Consider the following 14,969-nt stretch of genomic DNA (forward strand, 5'->3'; position numbering starts at 1 on the left):
TGGGGTGCACATTTTTATTTATTTATTATTATTACTTTGTTAAAATAATAATAAGAAAAGAAAAGAAATCAACTGCCAGAGTTAGGACAAAGACGAGGGTTGGAAGGAGACAAGTTTTGAGCATTGCAGTTGGCTGTGGCGTGTTCTGGGAGTGAAAGCTTTCAGTCTGTAAAAAGCAACAAGCTGGGCAGAGAGGGACAGAGGGCCGGGGCTGATTTCTGCTGGCATCCAAAACTGTGTCCATGGGAGAAGTAAGGCCTTCTTGGGGTGCTATTGCTGTAAACTCGTCCACCGTGGGCTCAGGTTGTACGTATATATGTGTCAATAAACCATATAGCATAAAGACAACACAGTCTCCGCTGTGCCTCGTTTCCAAAGGAAACACGACCCCTGGGCAAGCGGAATCTCGCAGCCCTCGGAGATTGGGGCGCCGTGTAACAATTCATTTCCACAACAGCTGTGAGAAGGAGGTCACTGTTTCTTCCAGCTTGAAGTATGGGGAACAGGGACCTTTTGCTGATGTCGCTTGCTGGCTCTAGAAGCTGAGCTGGTGTTTCTTGTTAGTTTCTGTTTGCCACTGAGTAGCTGCTTAGAGTCACAGGACTCTGTTTACATTCCAGAGACCTTCCAGGCTGCTGGAAGTCTCACGCGAGATGGGAGACAGGATGTGACGTTAGTGGTTTCCTGTTCCTTTGTTCTTTCGGTTGCTCTGTGCTTTCACAGAGAGAGGGTGTCTTTTCTGTCTGCGTAGCGAGAAATAAAACCCTTTGCAATGTAGCCATAAATCTCATCACTTCCGCATGCTGCTGGAAACGCTGCTGTATGGGGGAACGTGCCTTGGAGCCTCGTCAAAGGCTCAGGTTGTTAATTATTCGTCGGGAGGGTGATTCTGGAAGATGAGCTTTATCAGCTTGGCCGAGCAGAGATCCCGACATTTCTATCCTTCCAGCCTTGCAGATCAGAATCCAAAAAGCTGCCGCAGCAGGTTAAAGTTTTTTGATCCCAGACCCCAGCCACTTCTGATACTCGCTGCCTCGTTCTTTTCTTAGGTCCTTGAAGCAAGATTTAGCTGGGCATAGCAAGTGCCTTCCTGTTTCGTAAAGAGTGGAGAAACTGTTATTTGGAGCACAGGTGGCCAACTTCAGGCCCTTCAAGTCTCTCTGTACGGCCCTCAGAAATCTCCTCAGGCCACGCCGCCTCCCCTCTGGTCACACCCCCTTTCCCAAGGCCAATCCCCTCACTGACACTGTCTCACATCTGTTTGGGCCATTTCCCCAAATATACCAGCCTCTGCTGCTTTTGGGCAACATTTTGAGGGTCACATGCTTGTAGTGGGCGGGCCAGGGCCAAAGTGGGTGGAGCAACAAATGCAAATTTTATTTTTGTTTATTTTCTACACACACATGCCCCTCTCTATTCTCTATTCAGACATTGGACTCAGCTAGATTGGTAAAGAAAAATAGTTTTATATGGGGCGTATATGCATTATAACAGTGTGACACCAGATGGCGCTGTGGAGTTCCGTTTTTTGCCAACGTGATTTCTCATATGAAGTTTAAAACACGTTCTCAATGCTACCTTGATGTGTCTATATCCAGCCATTGTCTGGGTTCAATGACACATTTCAGCCAGGCAAAAATGCTCAAGGAGGATTCAAAGCAGGACTAGGGAGGGGTAAGACTCTGAGAAGAGTCCTGGGGGCCAGGTGCAGAGGTCTGGGGGGCCGCATCTGGACCTCAGGTATGAGGCTCCTGATCTCTGGAACATCATCACCTCTCTTCACAAGCAAGTTAAGCTAGGCTGAAATGTCAAAAATTTGTAAAATCTCCTTTGCTTTCCCTGTACTGCCTCCTCCTCAGCCCAGTTGCACTCGCTTCAGTTCATGTCCAGGTGCAATTCAAAGCACCGCCTATTGGGGGCGCTATAGCAGTGGGCTTCCTGCATTGACGGGCTGGCCTGGATGACCTTGTGAGGTCCCTACAATGTATATCACATATGAAAGCACCCTTGAAATCTGGAGAAGTCCCCCCTTCGCCATCTCCAAAGAAAGAGTCATACCTTTATTACCTCTGAAGATGGAGGTTCAGAGTCCTGGTATTGGGATCCTTGGGGAATAAAAGAAAAGGAGACTATTAGGAATAAATAAAAGAGATAGAGGGGCCATTCTTCTTCAGCTGCTGCTGTGTGGGCCAATATTTTTTGCCAACTGCAAAAGGGATAGGGAAGACACTCCGTTCGGTTCAAACCTACCTAATTTGGATTTCCCAAAACAGTGGGCATGCCCCCACCATGTGACTGGACCTCCCAGGAGGAACTCAGGAAAAGTCCAGAATAACAGCTGAGAATGCATCATGGGAGACCTGTCTAGGGCAGCTTCCTGTTCTTACACTGACCTAACAGATCCCACTGAGAATCCCACCAACAGAAAATGTGGTCAGTCCATTTGTGGTTCCTTGCTGCTTTTCCCTGGAACATAAAGGTAAATGGACCCCTGACCATTAGGTCCAGTCGTGACCGACTCTGGGGTTGCGGCGCTCATCTCACTTTATTGGCCGAGGGAGCCGGCGTACAGCTTCCGGGTCATGTGGCCAGCATGACTAAGCCGCTTCTGGCGAACCAGAGCAGTGCACGGAAACGCCGTTTACCTTCCCGCCAGAGCGGTACCTATTTATCTACTTGCACTTTGACGTGCTTTCGAACTGCTAGGTTGGCAGGAGCAGGGACCCAGCAATGGGAGCTCACCCCGTCACAGGGATTCGAACCGTCGACTTTCTGATCGGCAAGTCCTAGGCTCTGTGGTTTAACCCACAGCGCCACCTACGTGGCTCCACCCTGGAACATAATTCCTGCCTAAAAATCCACTGCTAAAACACTCGAGTCCAGGGGACCTCGGGTACGGGGAGGAAATGGCCTCTCTGCCTGGCTTTTGGGCTCTCCTCCTAGCCACGCCCTCTCTCTCTAGGCCACACCCCTTACCAACTTGCCTATCTGGAATGTGTAATTTGAACTCTGATCATGCCTGGGTGGATGGTGGTGGGGTGTGAGTTTGTGTAGAAACTCATCTACTATGCAAAGGGCGGGGGGGAATTACCGTACTTTTCCATGTATAAGACTATGGGTTTTTTTACTCGAAAATAATGTTCAAAATCGGGGCTCGCTGGGGGGAAGTTGTTCGAGGAGGCACCGGAGGGCTTGGTCATGGGACGGAGCATCGGTGGCAGCAATGGTGGCGACGGCGGTGCTGACTCAGGGGCTGGGGCGCGTCCCCAACCAGACCGGCTACCTGGTCATCTGCGATGGCACGGTGCTGGCATCTTCGGCCAACCTGGAGAATGCCGAGCGGACAGCCGGGGTGATCTCAGAGCTGGTGAACACGGCCTGCACTTTCCACCTGCCCCGCGGTGCCCTTCAGGTGTATCTCTGTGGTGTTTGGGGAGCACTCCTTCCTCGTGACCCTCTCTGGTCAGAAGCTGTTTGTGGTGAAGAGGCAGAACAGCATCCGGGAGCCTGTGATCCTCTGAACTTGAGCTGCCCACTTCTGCCATTACTGTGACTTTGGGAGTGGGGGACTCAAGGAGAGTGCAGAAACAAAGCACCTTCTTTTTTGTATGCATGTGGGGCTCATCGCTGTGTTGATACTGGGTCACAAGAGGGCTGGCGGCTCCTTGAATGCATTGTAAAGGTAAAGGCGGCTCCTTGGATGCATTGTAAAGGTAAAGGGACCCTTGACCATTAGGTCCAGTCGTGGCCGACTCTGGGGTTGCGGCGCTCATCTCGCTTTATTGGCCGAGGGAGCCGGAGTACAGCTTCCGGGTCACGTGGCCAGCATGACTAAGCCGCTGCTGGCGAACCAGAGCAGCGCACAGAAACTCCGTTTACCTTCCTGCCGGAGCGGTACCTATTTATCTACTTGCACTTTGACGTGCTTTTGAACTGCTAGGTTGGCAGGAGCAGGGACCGAGCAACGGGAGCTCACCTCATCATGGGGATTCAAACCACCAACCTTCTGATTGGCAAGCCCTAGGCTCTGTGGTTTAACCCACAGCGCCACCCGCGTCCCTCTGGATGCATTGTACATTCTGCTTAAAGGCTTTGTGCCACTTGCTCCATACAGCTGTGGGCGTGATGGCGGTATCATGTGAAATAAAGTTCTTTGAAAAGGGGGGGGGGGAATCGGGGCTTGCCCTCTACACGAATAGTGCAGAGGGGAATTTTTCTCAAATTGGAATCCCCCCAAATAGGGCGCATCTTATATACGGAAAAAAATGGTACATTCGTTGCTCAGCCACTTTTGCCACTGGCCCTCCCACTGCTTGCAAGTGGCCCCCGGAATATTGCCCAGCAAGAAAAATGTAGCACTCAGGCTGAAAAAGCCCCACTGATTAGAGTGTTGGTCTATGACCTGGGAGAGCAGGGTTCAAATTCCCATTCAGCCGTGAAGCTCACTGATTGTGACCTTGGGCCAGTCCCCGTCTCTTAGCCTAACCTACTTTACAGGGTTGTTGTGAGGATGCAGGAAGAGGAAGAGAGTCATGAGCACTGCCTTCAGCTCATTGGAAGAGGTGGTCTATCAATGTAATACCGTATTTTTAGCCCTATAGGACGCACTTTTTCCCCTCCAAAAATGAAGGGGAAATGTGTGTGCGTCCTATGGGGCGAATGCAGGCTTTCGCTGAAGCCTGGAGAGCGAGAGGGGTCGGTGTGCACCGACCCCTCTTGCTCTCCAGGCTTCAAGAAGCTATCCGCAAGCCTTGGGAGTCCGTGGGAGTTCCCGCCGGTCTCCCAAGGCTTCCGGAGAGCTGCCTGCATCCCGAAGCCCGGGGCGCGCTGAGTAGCATGCCCCGGGCTTCGGGCAGATATCCGCAAGCCTGGGGAGACCAGCGCGACTTCCCGCCAGTCTCCCACGGCTTGCTGATAGCAGCCTGTTCTGGGGGCTGGGGTCGGGGGAAGCTCGGGCTTCCCCCGCCCCAGCCCCGCACCTGGGGGGGAAATAATTCTTTTTCTTTATTTCCCCCCCCCCAAAAAAAAACTAGGTGCGCCCTATGGGCCGGTGCGCCCTTTGGGGCGAAAAATACGGTAAATTAAATAAACAACAAAATAAAAATAAACGTGGCCCTTGAACTTAAAAAAAAAAAGGTTCCTAAGTAATGCCTGACTTTAAGAGAGCCTGAAATAAAATTTAAACACTTGTTGTTGATTTCTTAGGACATGGCTGCTGATATTACCTAGCCTGAAGCGGCTGCGTAGAATCCAAAGGAAACTTAAGAGAAGCATCAGCAGTGTCAGAACAGCCAGGACAGACAAGGACACTGAGAAGCTGAGACATTGGTTGTCTAGGACTGCAGAGGGAGCTGTAAAAAGGAAAGGGAGAGGGAGGGAGGGAACAGGCAGACATTACTTAGCAACTGCTGTCACTGACACAGACCAGAAGAACCCCATCACTTATATTTTGCTTCATTGTGTTACTGGAGGAGGGGTGGGGTTTGCATTCCCTGAACTGAAGAAGCAAAGCTATTCTGCAAAATCCATACTTTCCTGAATTTTGCAATGCGATTCCCCAGCCGAAAAAATAGGCACGTTGGGAGAAAAGCGTGCATTCAAAGCATATATTTGTGAAAACAATGTCTAAGAAGGAAATATATGTGGGGAAATGGCTTGCCCAAAATGTGCATACAGTGGTACCTCAGGTTACATACGCTTCAGGTTACATACGCTTCAGGTTACAGACTCCGTTAACCCAGAAATAGTGCTTCAGGTTAAGAACTTTGCTTCAGGATGAGAACAGAAATCGTGCTCCGGAGGTGCGGCGGCAGCAGGAGGCCCCATTAGCTAAAGTGGTGCTTCAGGTTAAGAACAGTTTCAGGTTAAGTACGGACCTCCGGAACAAATTAAGTACTTAACCTGAGGTACCACTGTACATACTAGAGAAAAGCATGCACAAGAAGCATATGTTCGTGGGAATATCTCAAGGAAATGCAGCACATTTTTTGAGGGAATTGCTTCCCCAAAAATGTGCATCTTAGGAAAAATGCACACTAAAACGCTGGCAAATTTCAATGAGGAATTTCTTTTAAAAATGCAAACTAATAAATGTGTGAGAGGAACTGGACTTATGACTGGAATAACAAGAAGCTGTCAGAAACCAATATTGAAACATTTGTCCGTGTCTAGTTTTATGGGGAAAGAAGGAAGAAACCACTATTTACATCCTCTGCGTAGTGCACGGGTCTATAAATTTGATGCATCGCGCAGAATAATGCAAACAAAGGCCATTTATTTTTCTCCGCCCTCTTTCGGAAATCTAGAACACAATCAAAACGAGAGTTAGTAGATTATTTCACATACAGGAAACCCCAGTTCAATTCCTGGCATCTCCAGGTAGGACTGGGAAAAGATTCTTGTATGGCCTACATGACCCTTGAGGTCTCTTCCAGAGCTACAAAGCCACTTCCGCCCTTGAAGGTGGTGGAGTTGCGGGCTTCACGAGCCCAGCCCCGCGCGATTGGGGGGATTCCCGGCCGCGTCATCCCCTGGCCAGCCAATCGGCTGGCTCTGGGGGCGTGGCCTGCCCTACTTAAGGCAGGATGCGGCCGGGGATCTCCCTCTTTCCCCGCCTGTCAGCTGTTCCTGCTTTTCCCACCCTCCCACCCTTTATGGTTTTCGTTCTTGACCTTGCTATGGACCTCGTTGGTCGCCATTAAGGGGCCTGGTAGGAATTTTTCCACTTGGCAAATTGGCACCAGCCACTTGGTTTTCGCCTGCCTCGTAGCAAATCGTCACAACTTTCTGGGTATTGGCGGTTAGGCATTGGTATTGTTCTGTAGTTGGAAGAGGGGAGGAAACGCCATCACCTGCCCCGCATATTGTAGTCCGATAAAGGATCCCGGGGGGCGTGGTCCTGTCTGAAGCCTAGGGAGGTGAGGGCCTAAGGCACGTCCCCAAGCGGTGACCCTGGGGGAGTTCCTAGTTGATGTGAATCAGCAGGACTCCCCCTACTGGTGGTTAACCCTTCCCGGACTTCAAGCGGACGGGCTGAAGTTGGATATACAGTGGTACCTCGGGTTAAATACGCTTAAGGTTATATACGCTTCAGGTTACAGACTCTGCTAACCCAGAAATAGTACCTCAGGTTAACAACTTTGCTTCAGGATGAGAACAGAAATCGTGCTCTGGCGGCAGCAGGAGGCTCCATTAGCTAAAGTGGTGCTTCAGGTTAAGAACAGTTTCAGGTTAAGAACAGACCTCCAGAACGAATTAAGTACTTAACCCGAGGTACCACTGTAGTCGGTTAGGACCAATGCCTAAGCCAATACTGCTCATCACCTGTAACCAATAAAGTTGTGGCCTTAAAGTAAAGGTAAAGGGACCCCTGACCATTAGGTCCAGTCATGACCGACTCTGGGGTTGCGGCGCTCATCTCGCTTTATTGGCTGAGGGAGCCGGTGTACAGCTGGTCATGTGGCCAGCATGACAGCCACTTCAGGTGAATCAGAGCAGCGCACGGAAACGCCATTTACCTTCCCGCCAGAGCGGTACCTATTTATCTACTTGCACTTTGACGTGCTTTCGAACTGCTAGGTTGGCAGGAGCAGGGACCGAGCAACAGGAGCTCACCCTCTTGTGGGGATTCGAACCGCTGACCTTCTGATTGGCAAGTCCTAGGCTCTGTGGTTTAACCCACAGCACTATCCTTAATAATTGTGTCATGTGTCTTTATTTCCACTGGGGGGGCGGAAACTCACCACGCAATTCTATGATTCTTTGATTCTATGGCTTAACATAATGCAGCTTCCTCTATTCCTAAGAACCAACACATGAAGATGACCAGCCAATTTTGTCGACGAGGGCAGAGGGTTACGTGCCACACCACCACTCACCCGCAGGGAATTCGGCGTTCATCCTGACAGCGGCGCCCGAGGAGTTGAACCTGACCTCACACGTGAAATTCGCAGCGCTCGTGTTCAAATCCAGGGGGATGTGAAGGACACTGACGAACGTCCAAGAACTGCGGTTGCTTCTCATCAGCAGCGTCTCTGGCCAGAGATGTCCAGGAACGTCCCAGGACACTTGGACGAAGCCGGAAGCGCCGTGGACCACGCAAGCCATTTTGTTGCTCTGCAAGATTCGAGATGCTTCACGAGGAGCGGACTGCAAAAGCTTCACCCAGGTGCTCTGGGTGTAGCTATCTGTGTGTGTTGTAGGGAACGAAGCCGAGAGTTCAGGAAACGGCAACAACAACAACAATAATAACAATAAATTTTATTTATACCCCGCCCTCCCCAGCCAAGACTGGGCTCAGGGCAGCTAACACCAAATATAAAAACAATTGATTGAAATACAGCTTAAAAAACAAGATTAAACTACAGCTTAAAAAACAAGATTAAAATACAACATGAAAACATTAAAATGCAGCCTCATTTCAGTGGAAACTCAAATCAAAAACTTTTTGGGGGATGAAAACGTTAAGTCTTCACCAAGGCCAACTATCCAGACTGGTCCTACATGGGCCAGAAAAAAGCCAGGGAAGTCCCCAAATAGGAGTTTCAACACAGGAAGAGAAAGGAAAAAAGAAAGAAAGAGGGGGAAGGAATCAAACTGATTCCAAGCCAAAGGCCAGGTGGAACAACTCTGTCTTACAGGCCCTGCGGAAAGAAATCAGATCCCGCAGGGCCCTGGTCTCATGAGGCAGAGCGTTCCACCAGGCCGGAGCCAGTGTTGAAAAGGCCCTGGCTCTGGTTGAGGCTAATCTGACTTTCTTAGAGCCCGGGACCTCTAGGGTGTTGCTATTTATGGACATTGAGGCTCTCTGTGGGGCATACCGGGAGAGGCGGTCCCGTAGGTACGAGGGTCCTAGGCCGTGAAGGGCTTTAAAGGTCAAAACCAGCACCTTAAATCTGACCCTGTACTCCACCGGGAGCCAGTGCAGCTGGAAAAGCACTGGGTGAATATGCTCCCATGGCAGAGACCCCGTGAGGATCTACATTTTGTAGAGGATTTCTACAACCAAAAAAGTGTGGACTGTACAAAAAGAGAGTGCGTAGGGCTGCTCCTCTTGCTTGCTGTGCTCTTCAACCTGGTGCCATGTGCCAGGAGGCAGCTTCGCCTGCTGAACAGCAGCCTGAAGGGGGAGAAGGCGGAGTGACTCCACCCTGCAGCTGATCAACCTTTAAGGACACAGAGAAGGCACCGATGAACACCAGCTGGCTTCAGTCTTCTTAAGCAGAGCTCCCAGCAGCAGTCAGATGCTGGAAACAATGCAGTTCCTGGCCCAATCTTGCTGCTTCCTGTTCATCTTGATCCTTGACCCCATGGTAATCGGATTCCCTGACCCCTGGACTATCTGGGCATGCCGTTTGCCTGACCCTAAGGCTGGACCTGACCTGACTTCAGATGCTGAGTCTGCCTCCAGGCAAACACACCTCAGAGACTCTTCTGGTTGTCTGGCCTTCCTCTCCACTGACCTCTGCACGTGGTTGCTCAGCAATGAGACTAAGACACCTGCTCATTTTCCAACTGCCCTTCTCCCACACCTGACAACTCCCTCTTTTTTTACACCTTACCTACCGCCTCACAGCTTGCCCTAAGCCCCTCGTCACACAGATTTCTCAACCCCTCTTAAAGGAAGTAGGAAGCGTTTGACAGAGCAGCTTGCTAAGGCGCTGTGTGAGCCACCTTTCCCCTCCATTAAACAGTTCGCCCGGGTTGCCTGCCACCCTGCACTGCTTCTTCACTCACTTGCTGTACATCTCACTGCTGTTGGTGTGGCCACCTATTGGTGGCCACGCCAACTGCAGCATGATGCTAACCTTATATTTTTTATGTATACGGTGGTATCTCTGGATGCGAACGGGATCCGTTCCAGAGCCCCATTCACATCCTGAAGCGAACGCAACCCGCGTCTGTGCGTCTGCCTGTGCGTGGGTTGCGATTCGCCATTTCCATGCATGCGCATGACGTCATTTTGAGCATCTGCGCATGCCCGAGCGGCGAAACCCAGAGGTAACGCGCTCTGTGCACAAAAATGTATAAATATGAGGCAATAATGTACAAAAACTAACTTCCTTAGGGGAAGTTAGATGCAAAAATATGTGTGTTAGGAGAAAAAGACACTAAAATGCTGATGAATCCTCATTGGGACTTGCAGTCGAACCTTGGAAGTTGAATGGAATCCGTTCTGGAAGTCTGTCCAACTTCCAAAACGTTTGGAAAGCAAAGAGCGGCGGCTTCTGATTGGCTGCAGGAAGCTCCCGCAGCCAATTGGAAGCTCCATTGGTCGTTTGGCTTCCAAAAATAGTTCACAAACCGGAACTGTCACTTCCGGGTTTGCGGCGTTTGGGAGCCAAAACGTTCAACTTGCAAGGCGTTCGGGATCCAAGGTACGACCGTATTTCCAACAAAAACAAATTACAAACAAGGCAGCTGAACTTAAAACAGATTGATAGGTTTCGCCCACTGTTAGTAAGGAGACAGTATAGGCTTTGAACTGAGGAGGAGGACTGTGGTGGTAGAAGAGACTCAATACCCCTCACACTCCAAAGCTCAGTCTTTTTGCTTTCTTACCTCCAACAACCAGCGAGGAGCCATTGCTGAAAGTCAAGGTGGGATTTCTCTTGGCGCACATATATAGGCCAGTATCTTCCTTTTGGGCCTTGGTGATAGCCAAGACCAGATTTTGTCCTTTTGCCTCGCAAGCAAACCTGCCTCCATCTTCCTTCTCTGAGCATTTCTTAATGAAAAGGGGTGTGCCATCCTCTCTCCTTTTATACCAGCTGAAGGACAAGCCTTTGTCTTCCACGCTTTCTGTAGAAAAGCACTCAAGTTGGGCTGGGCTCCCGGTATCTACAAAATGGAACGGCTCCGTCTGATACAATAAGAGTAACTGGACTGGTAATACTGCTGAGAGAGGGGAGAAATGATGAAAGAAGGAACGTTGCAGTTGGGTCTTGTTTCCTTTCACACAAAAGGAGATTCCCTAATGAACAAAAGCAATCCTAAGTATAGAAAGCTGGTAGGCTTTTTGGGGGGTGGGGAGAGAGAGGTCATTGTCTTCTTCTGCTGTATAAGTGATAAAGGGGAGTCACACCAGTAGTTTAAGTTTATCGGTTATCTTTTCTAGTAGGGTGGTTTCTCATAATAAATAATAAATAAATAAATAATAATAATAATAATAATAATAATAATGTATTATTTATAGCCCGCCCATCTGGCCGGGTTTCCCCAGCCACTCTGGGCGGCTTCCAACAGAATATTAAAATACAATAGTCTATTAAACATGTTATGTACTGAGTTGAATAGGATCCAAAATGCAGCAGTCTGATTGGTCCTAGAACAATAGGATTCAGAATGCAGCAGTCTGATTGGTCCTAGAACAATGCAGCAGTATGATTGGTCCGCAGGAGCCACCCAATCCAGCTTCAGGTGGAAGTGAATCCACAACCTGATTGGCCTACAGGAGAATCCCGGAATTAGCCAATCACATGTAGCCCATTGTGTAAATAATGTATATAAACCAGATATTGTGGGGGAACTTCCATTCCTCCTCATCACTTTGAGCTGAATAAAGAGCATGAAATCCACTCTCGACTCCGAGTATTTTTCAAAACATTAAAAGCTTCCCTAAGCAGGGCTGCCTTTAGATGTCTTCTAAAAGTCTGGTAGTTGTTTTTCTCTTTGACATCTGGTGGGAGGGCATTCCACAGGGCGGATGCCACTACCGAGAAGGCCCTCTGCCTGGTTCCCTTTAACTTGGCTTCTCATAGCGAGGGAACCGCCAGAAGGCCCTCGGCGATGGATCTCAGTGTTTGGGTTGAACGATGGGGGTGGAGACGCTCCTTCAGGTATACTGGACCGAGGCCGTTTAGGGCTTTAAAGGTCAGCACCAACACTTTGAATTGTGCTCGGAAACGTACTGGGAGCCCGTGTAGGTCTTTCAGTACCAGTGGTCTATGTCCATCCTATCGGTCTTCCCAGTGTCTAGTTACGATATTTAGCTGCACACTCTTTCCCCCGCAATGTCTATGACAATAGTGACTCATTCGATCTGTGAAAAAGGCTCTATGAACCGAAAGTGGAGACGCTATATGTACTTCCCCTGTTTATTTGTTTAGTAGCACATAAAGAATTTTTTTTAAAAAATAAAGACTATTTTTAAAAAGTATAGAAAGCTGGTTACCCCTATTCCAAATTCCATTCAGGAGGAATTTGACTTATACTACCTTTTTTTGCTGGTGAAGTTCTGCCAGATTGTGGGGTGTGTCCTGAACAGCCACATCACTGGAAAACACCTTTTTGGGAGTCTTAAGCCAGAGTAAATTTAAGAATGTCGGCTGACTTAATGTGGATTACAAAATTTTTGCAGACATTTTGGCTAAGAGACTGAAAAAAGTGTTGATGGAAGAGATTCATAAAGACCAAGCGGGCTTTCTTCCGGGAAGACACTTGTCTGACAATCTGAGGAATATAATTGATATTTTGGAAAAACTAGAAGTGAACATAAATACTAAAGCAGTTTTAATATTTGTGGACGCGGAGAAAGCTTTTGACAACATTTCTTGGAGTTTTATGAAGAAGAACCTACAGGGTATGGGGGTAGGCCAAGGCTTTGAAAACGGTATAAGTGCAATTTATTCAGAACAAAAGGCTAAATTAATTGTAAATAATGTGGTGACGGAAGAATTTAAGATAGAAAAAGGGACACGACAAGGTTGCCCAATTTCCCCACTGCTTTTTATTTCGGTCCTGGAGGTTTTGCTGAACATGATTAGAAGGGACCAGTTGGTTAAAGGTATACAGGTCGGAGCCAAACAGTACAAATTGAGAGCATTTGCAGATGACTTAGTACTGACGTTACAGGAGCCAGAATCTAGTACCAAAAGGGTTTTAGAATTGATTCAAGAATTTGGTCAAGTTGCAGGGTTTAAATTGAATAAGTTAAAAACTAAGGTTTTAGAGAAAAATTTAACACCAATAGAGAGAGAGAGGTTTCAGAATGAGACAGGTGTAACAGTGGTTAAGAAAGTTAAATACCTGGGGATTAACATGACAGCAAAAAATGGGAATTTATTTAAAGATAACTATGAAAAATGTTGGGCTGAAGTGAACAAAGATTTAGAAATTTGGTCAAATTTGAAGCTTTCACTGCTGGGCCGTATTGCTGCGGTTAAAATGAATGTATTGCCTAGAATGTTGTTTTTGTTTCAAACATTGCAAATTGTGGACAAAATGGACTGTTTCAAGAGGTGGCAGAGAGATATTTCTAGATTTGTCTGGCAGGGCAAGAAGCCCAGAATAAAATTCAAAATATTAACAGATGCAAAGGAAAGAGGTGGATTTGCCCTGCCAGACCTCAAACTTTATTATGAATCAGCAGCTTTTTGCTGGTTGAAAGAATGGCTGCTTCTTGAAAACACTGACATTTTGGATTTAGAAGGTTTTAACAATGTATTTGGATGGCATGCATATTTGTGGTATGATAAGGTCAAAGCACATAAAGCATTTAAAAACCATATTGTCAGGAAAGCACTGTTTAATGTTTGGATAAGATATAAGGATTTATTGGAAAATAAAACACCAAGGTGGCTGTCACCGATGGAAGCGAAAGCTCTGAAAAAGCTTAATATGGAGGTTAAATGGCCGAAATATTGGGAAATTTTGGAACAAGATGGAGATAGATTGAAACTGCAGAGTTTTGAAAAACTAAAAAACAAAGTGCGAGACTGGCTTCATTATTATCAGATAATGGAGGCATACAATTTGGACAAGAAAATTGGCTTCCAGGTGGAAAAATAAAAATTAGAAACAGAATTGTTAGAACCCAAAACTAAGACTTTGTCAAAGATGTATAACTTGTTGTTGAAATGGAATACTCAGGATGAAACGGTGAAATCTGCTATGATTAAATGGGCACAAGACGTAGGACATAATATAATGATGGCTGAATGGGAACAGTTGTGGACCACAGGTATGAAGTTTACGGCATGTAATGCCCTAAGAGAGAATATTATGAAAATGATATACAGGTGGTATATAACCCCAGTCAAGCTTGCAAAAATCTACCATCTGCCCGATAACAAATGTTGGAAATGTAAAGAAGCTGAAGGTACATTCTTTCACCTTTGGTGGACGTGCCCAAGGATTAAGGTTTTCTGGGAGATGATTTATAATGAATTAAAAAAGGTATTTAAATATACCTTCTTGAAGAAACCAGAGGCCTTTCTCCTGGGCATAGTCGGCCAATCAGTGTTAAAGAAGGACAGAACTTTCTTTATGTATGCTACAATAGCAGCAAGAATACTTATTGCAAAGCATTGGAAGACACAAGATCTACCCACACTGGAGGAATGGCAGATGAAAATGATGGACTATATGGAATTGGCGGAAATGACTGGCAGAATCCGAGACCAGGGAGAAGAGTCGGTGGAAGAAGATTGGAAGAAATTTAAAGACTACTTACAGAAATATTGTAAAGTTAATGAATGTTAGAATGATGACAGATTGAAGTTAAGCGGTTTCTAGCGGTAATGGTATAAAAAAATATGGAAAAATTGGTTTTTAATATGTAAAAATTTAATGTTATAATTTATCAAGATTAAAGATTAGGATTAAAAAGGAGGGAAAGGAATTGCTGGATTAACATACTGAATTGGAATACAAAAGAGGGAGGTATGAGGAGGTCCGGGAAACAAGTAAATGTAAAAGAAGTGAAGAAAAGATGGAATTGTTTTTAACTGTTTTTTCTTTTTTGTATTTTGTATCTTTCTTTTTTATTGTTAAAATTCTTATTAATGTGATTTTTCTTCTTTTGAAATTTTAATAAATATTATTAAAAAAAATAAAAATAAGAATGTCGGCTGAACTGGGGTGAGGGCAATAGTCTGTCTCTGATTTAGCCAGTGCTTTTTTCTTTTAAAAATGTTTAGGGGTACTCTCATTTTGACTCAAGAAAATCACCATTTTATAGTTCAAATCAG

At 46.8% G+C, this 14,969-nt stretch overlaps 1 protein-coding gene across 5 annotated transcripts in view; it reads right to left on the reverse strand.

The window, feature by feature from the left end:
* Window positions 1–14,969, reverse strand: part of LOC308465031 (uncharacterized protein) — a 19,679-nt gene continuing 4,710 nt past the window's right edge. For 2 of the 5 annotated variants that reach the window (XM_080984835.1, XM_080984834.1), the window contains 5 exons: window positions 10,561–10,896; window positions 7,878–8,186; window positions 5,226–5,351; window positions 2,059–2,105; window positions 1–1,090 (listed from right to left, as the gene is read on the reverse strand). In XM_080984835.1, the coding sequence (XP_080840961.1) occupies window positions 1,046–1,090; window positions 2,059–2,105; window positions 5,226–5,351; window positions 7,878–8,186; window positions 10,561–10,896 (863 nt within the window). In that variant the 3' untranslated portion in view covers window positions 1–1,045. The remainder of the gene's footprint in view (window positions 1,091–2,058; window positions 2,106–5,225; window positions 5,352–7,877; window positions 8,187–10,560; window positions 10,897–14,969) is intronic. The other 3 variants (XM_080984838.1, XM_080984836.1, XM_080984837.1) reach the window with 3 other exon arrangements.

Source organism: Podarcis pityusensis (assembly GCF_964106645.2).
Source record: "Podarcis pityusensis genome assembly, chromosome: 16".
Lineage (NCBI taxonomy): Eukaryota > Metazoa > Chordata > Lepidosauria > Squamata > Lacertidae > Podarcis > Podarcis pityusensis.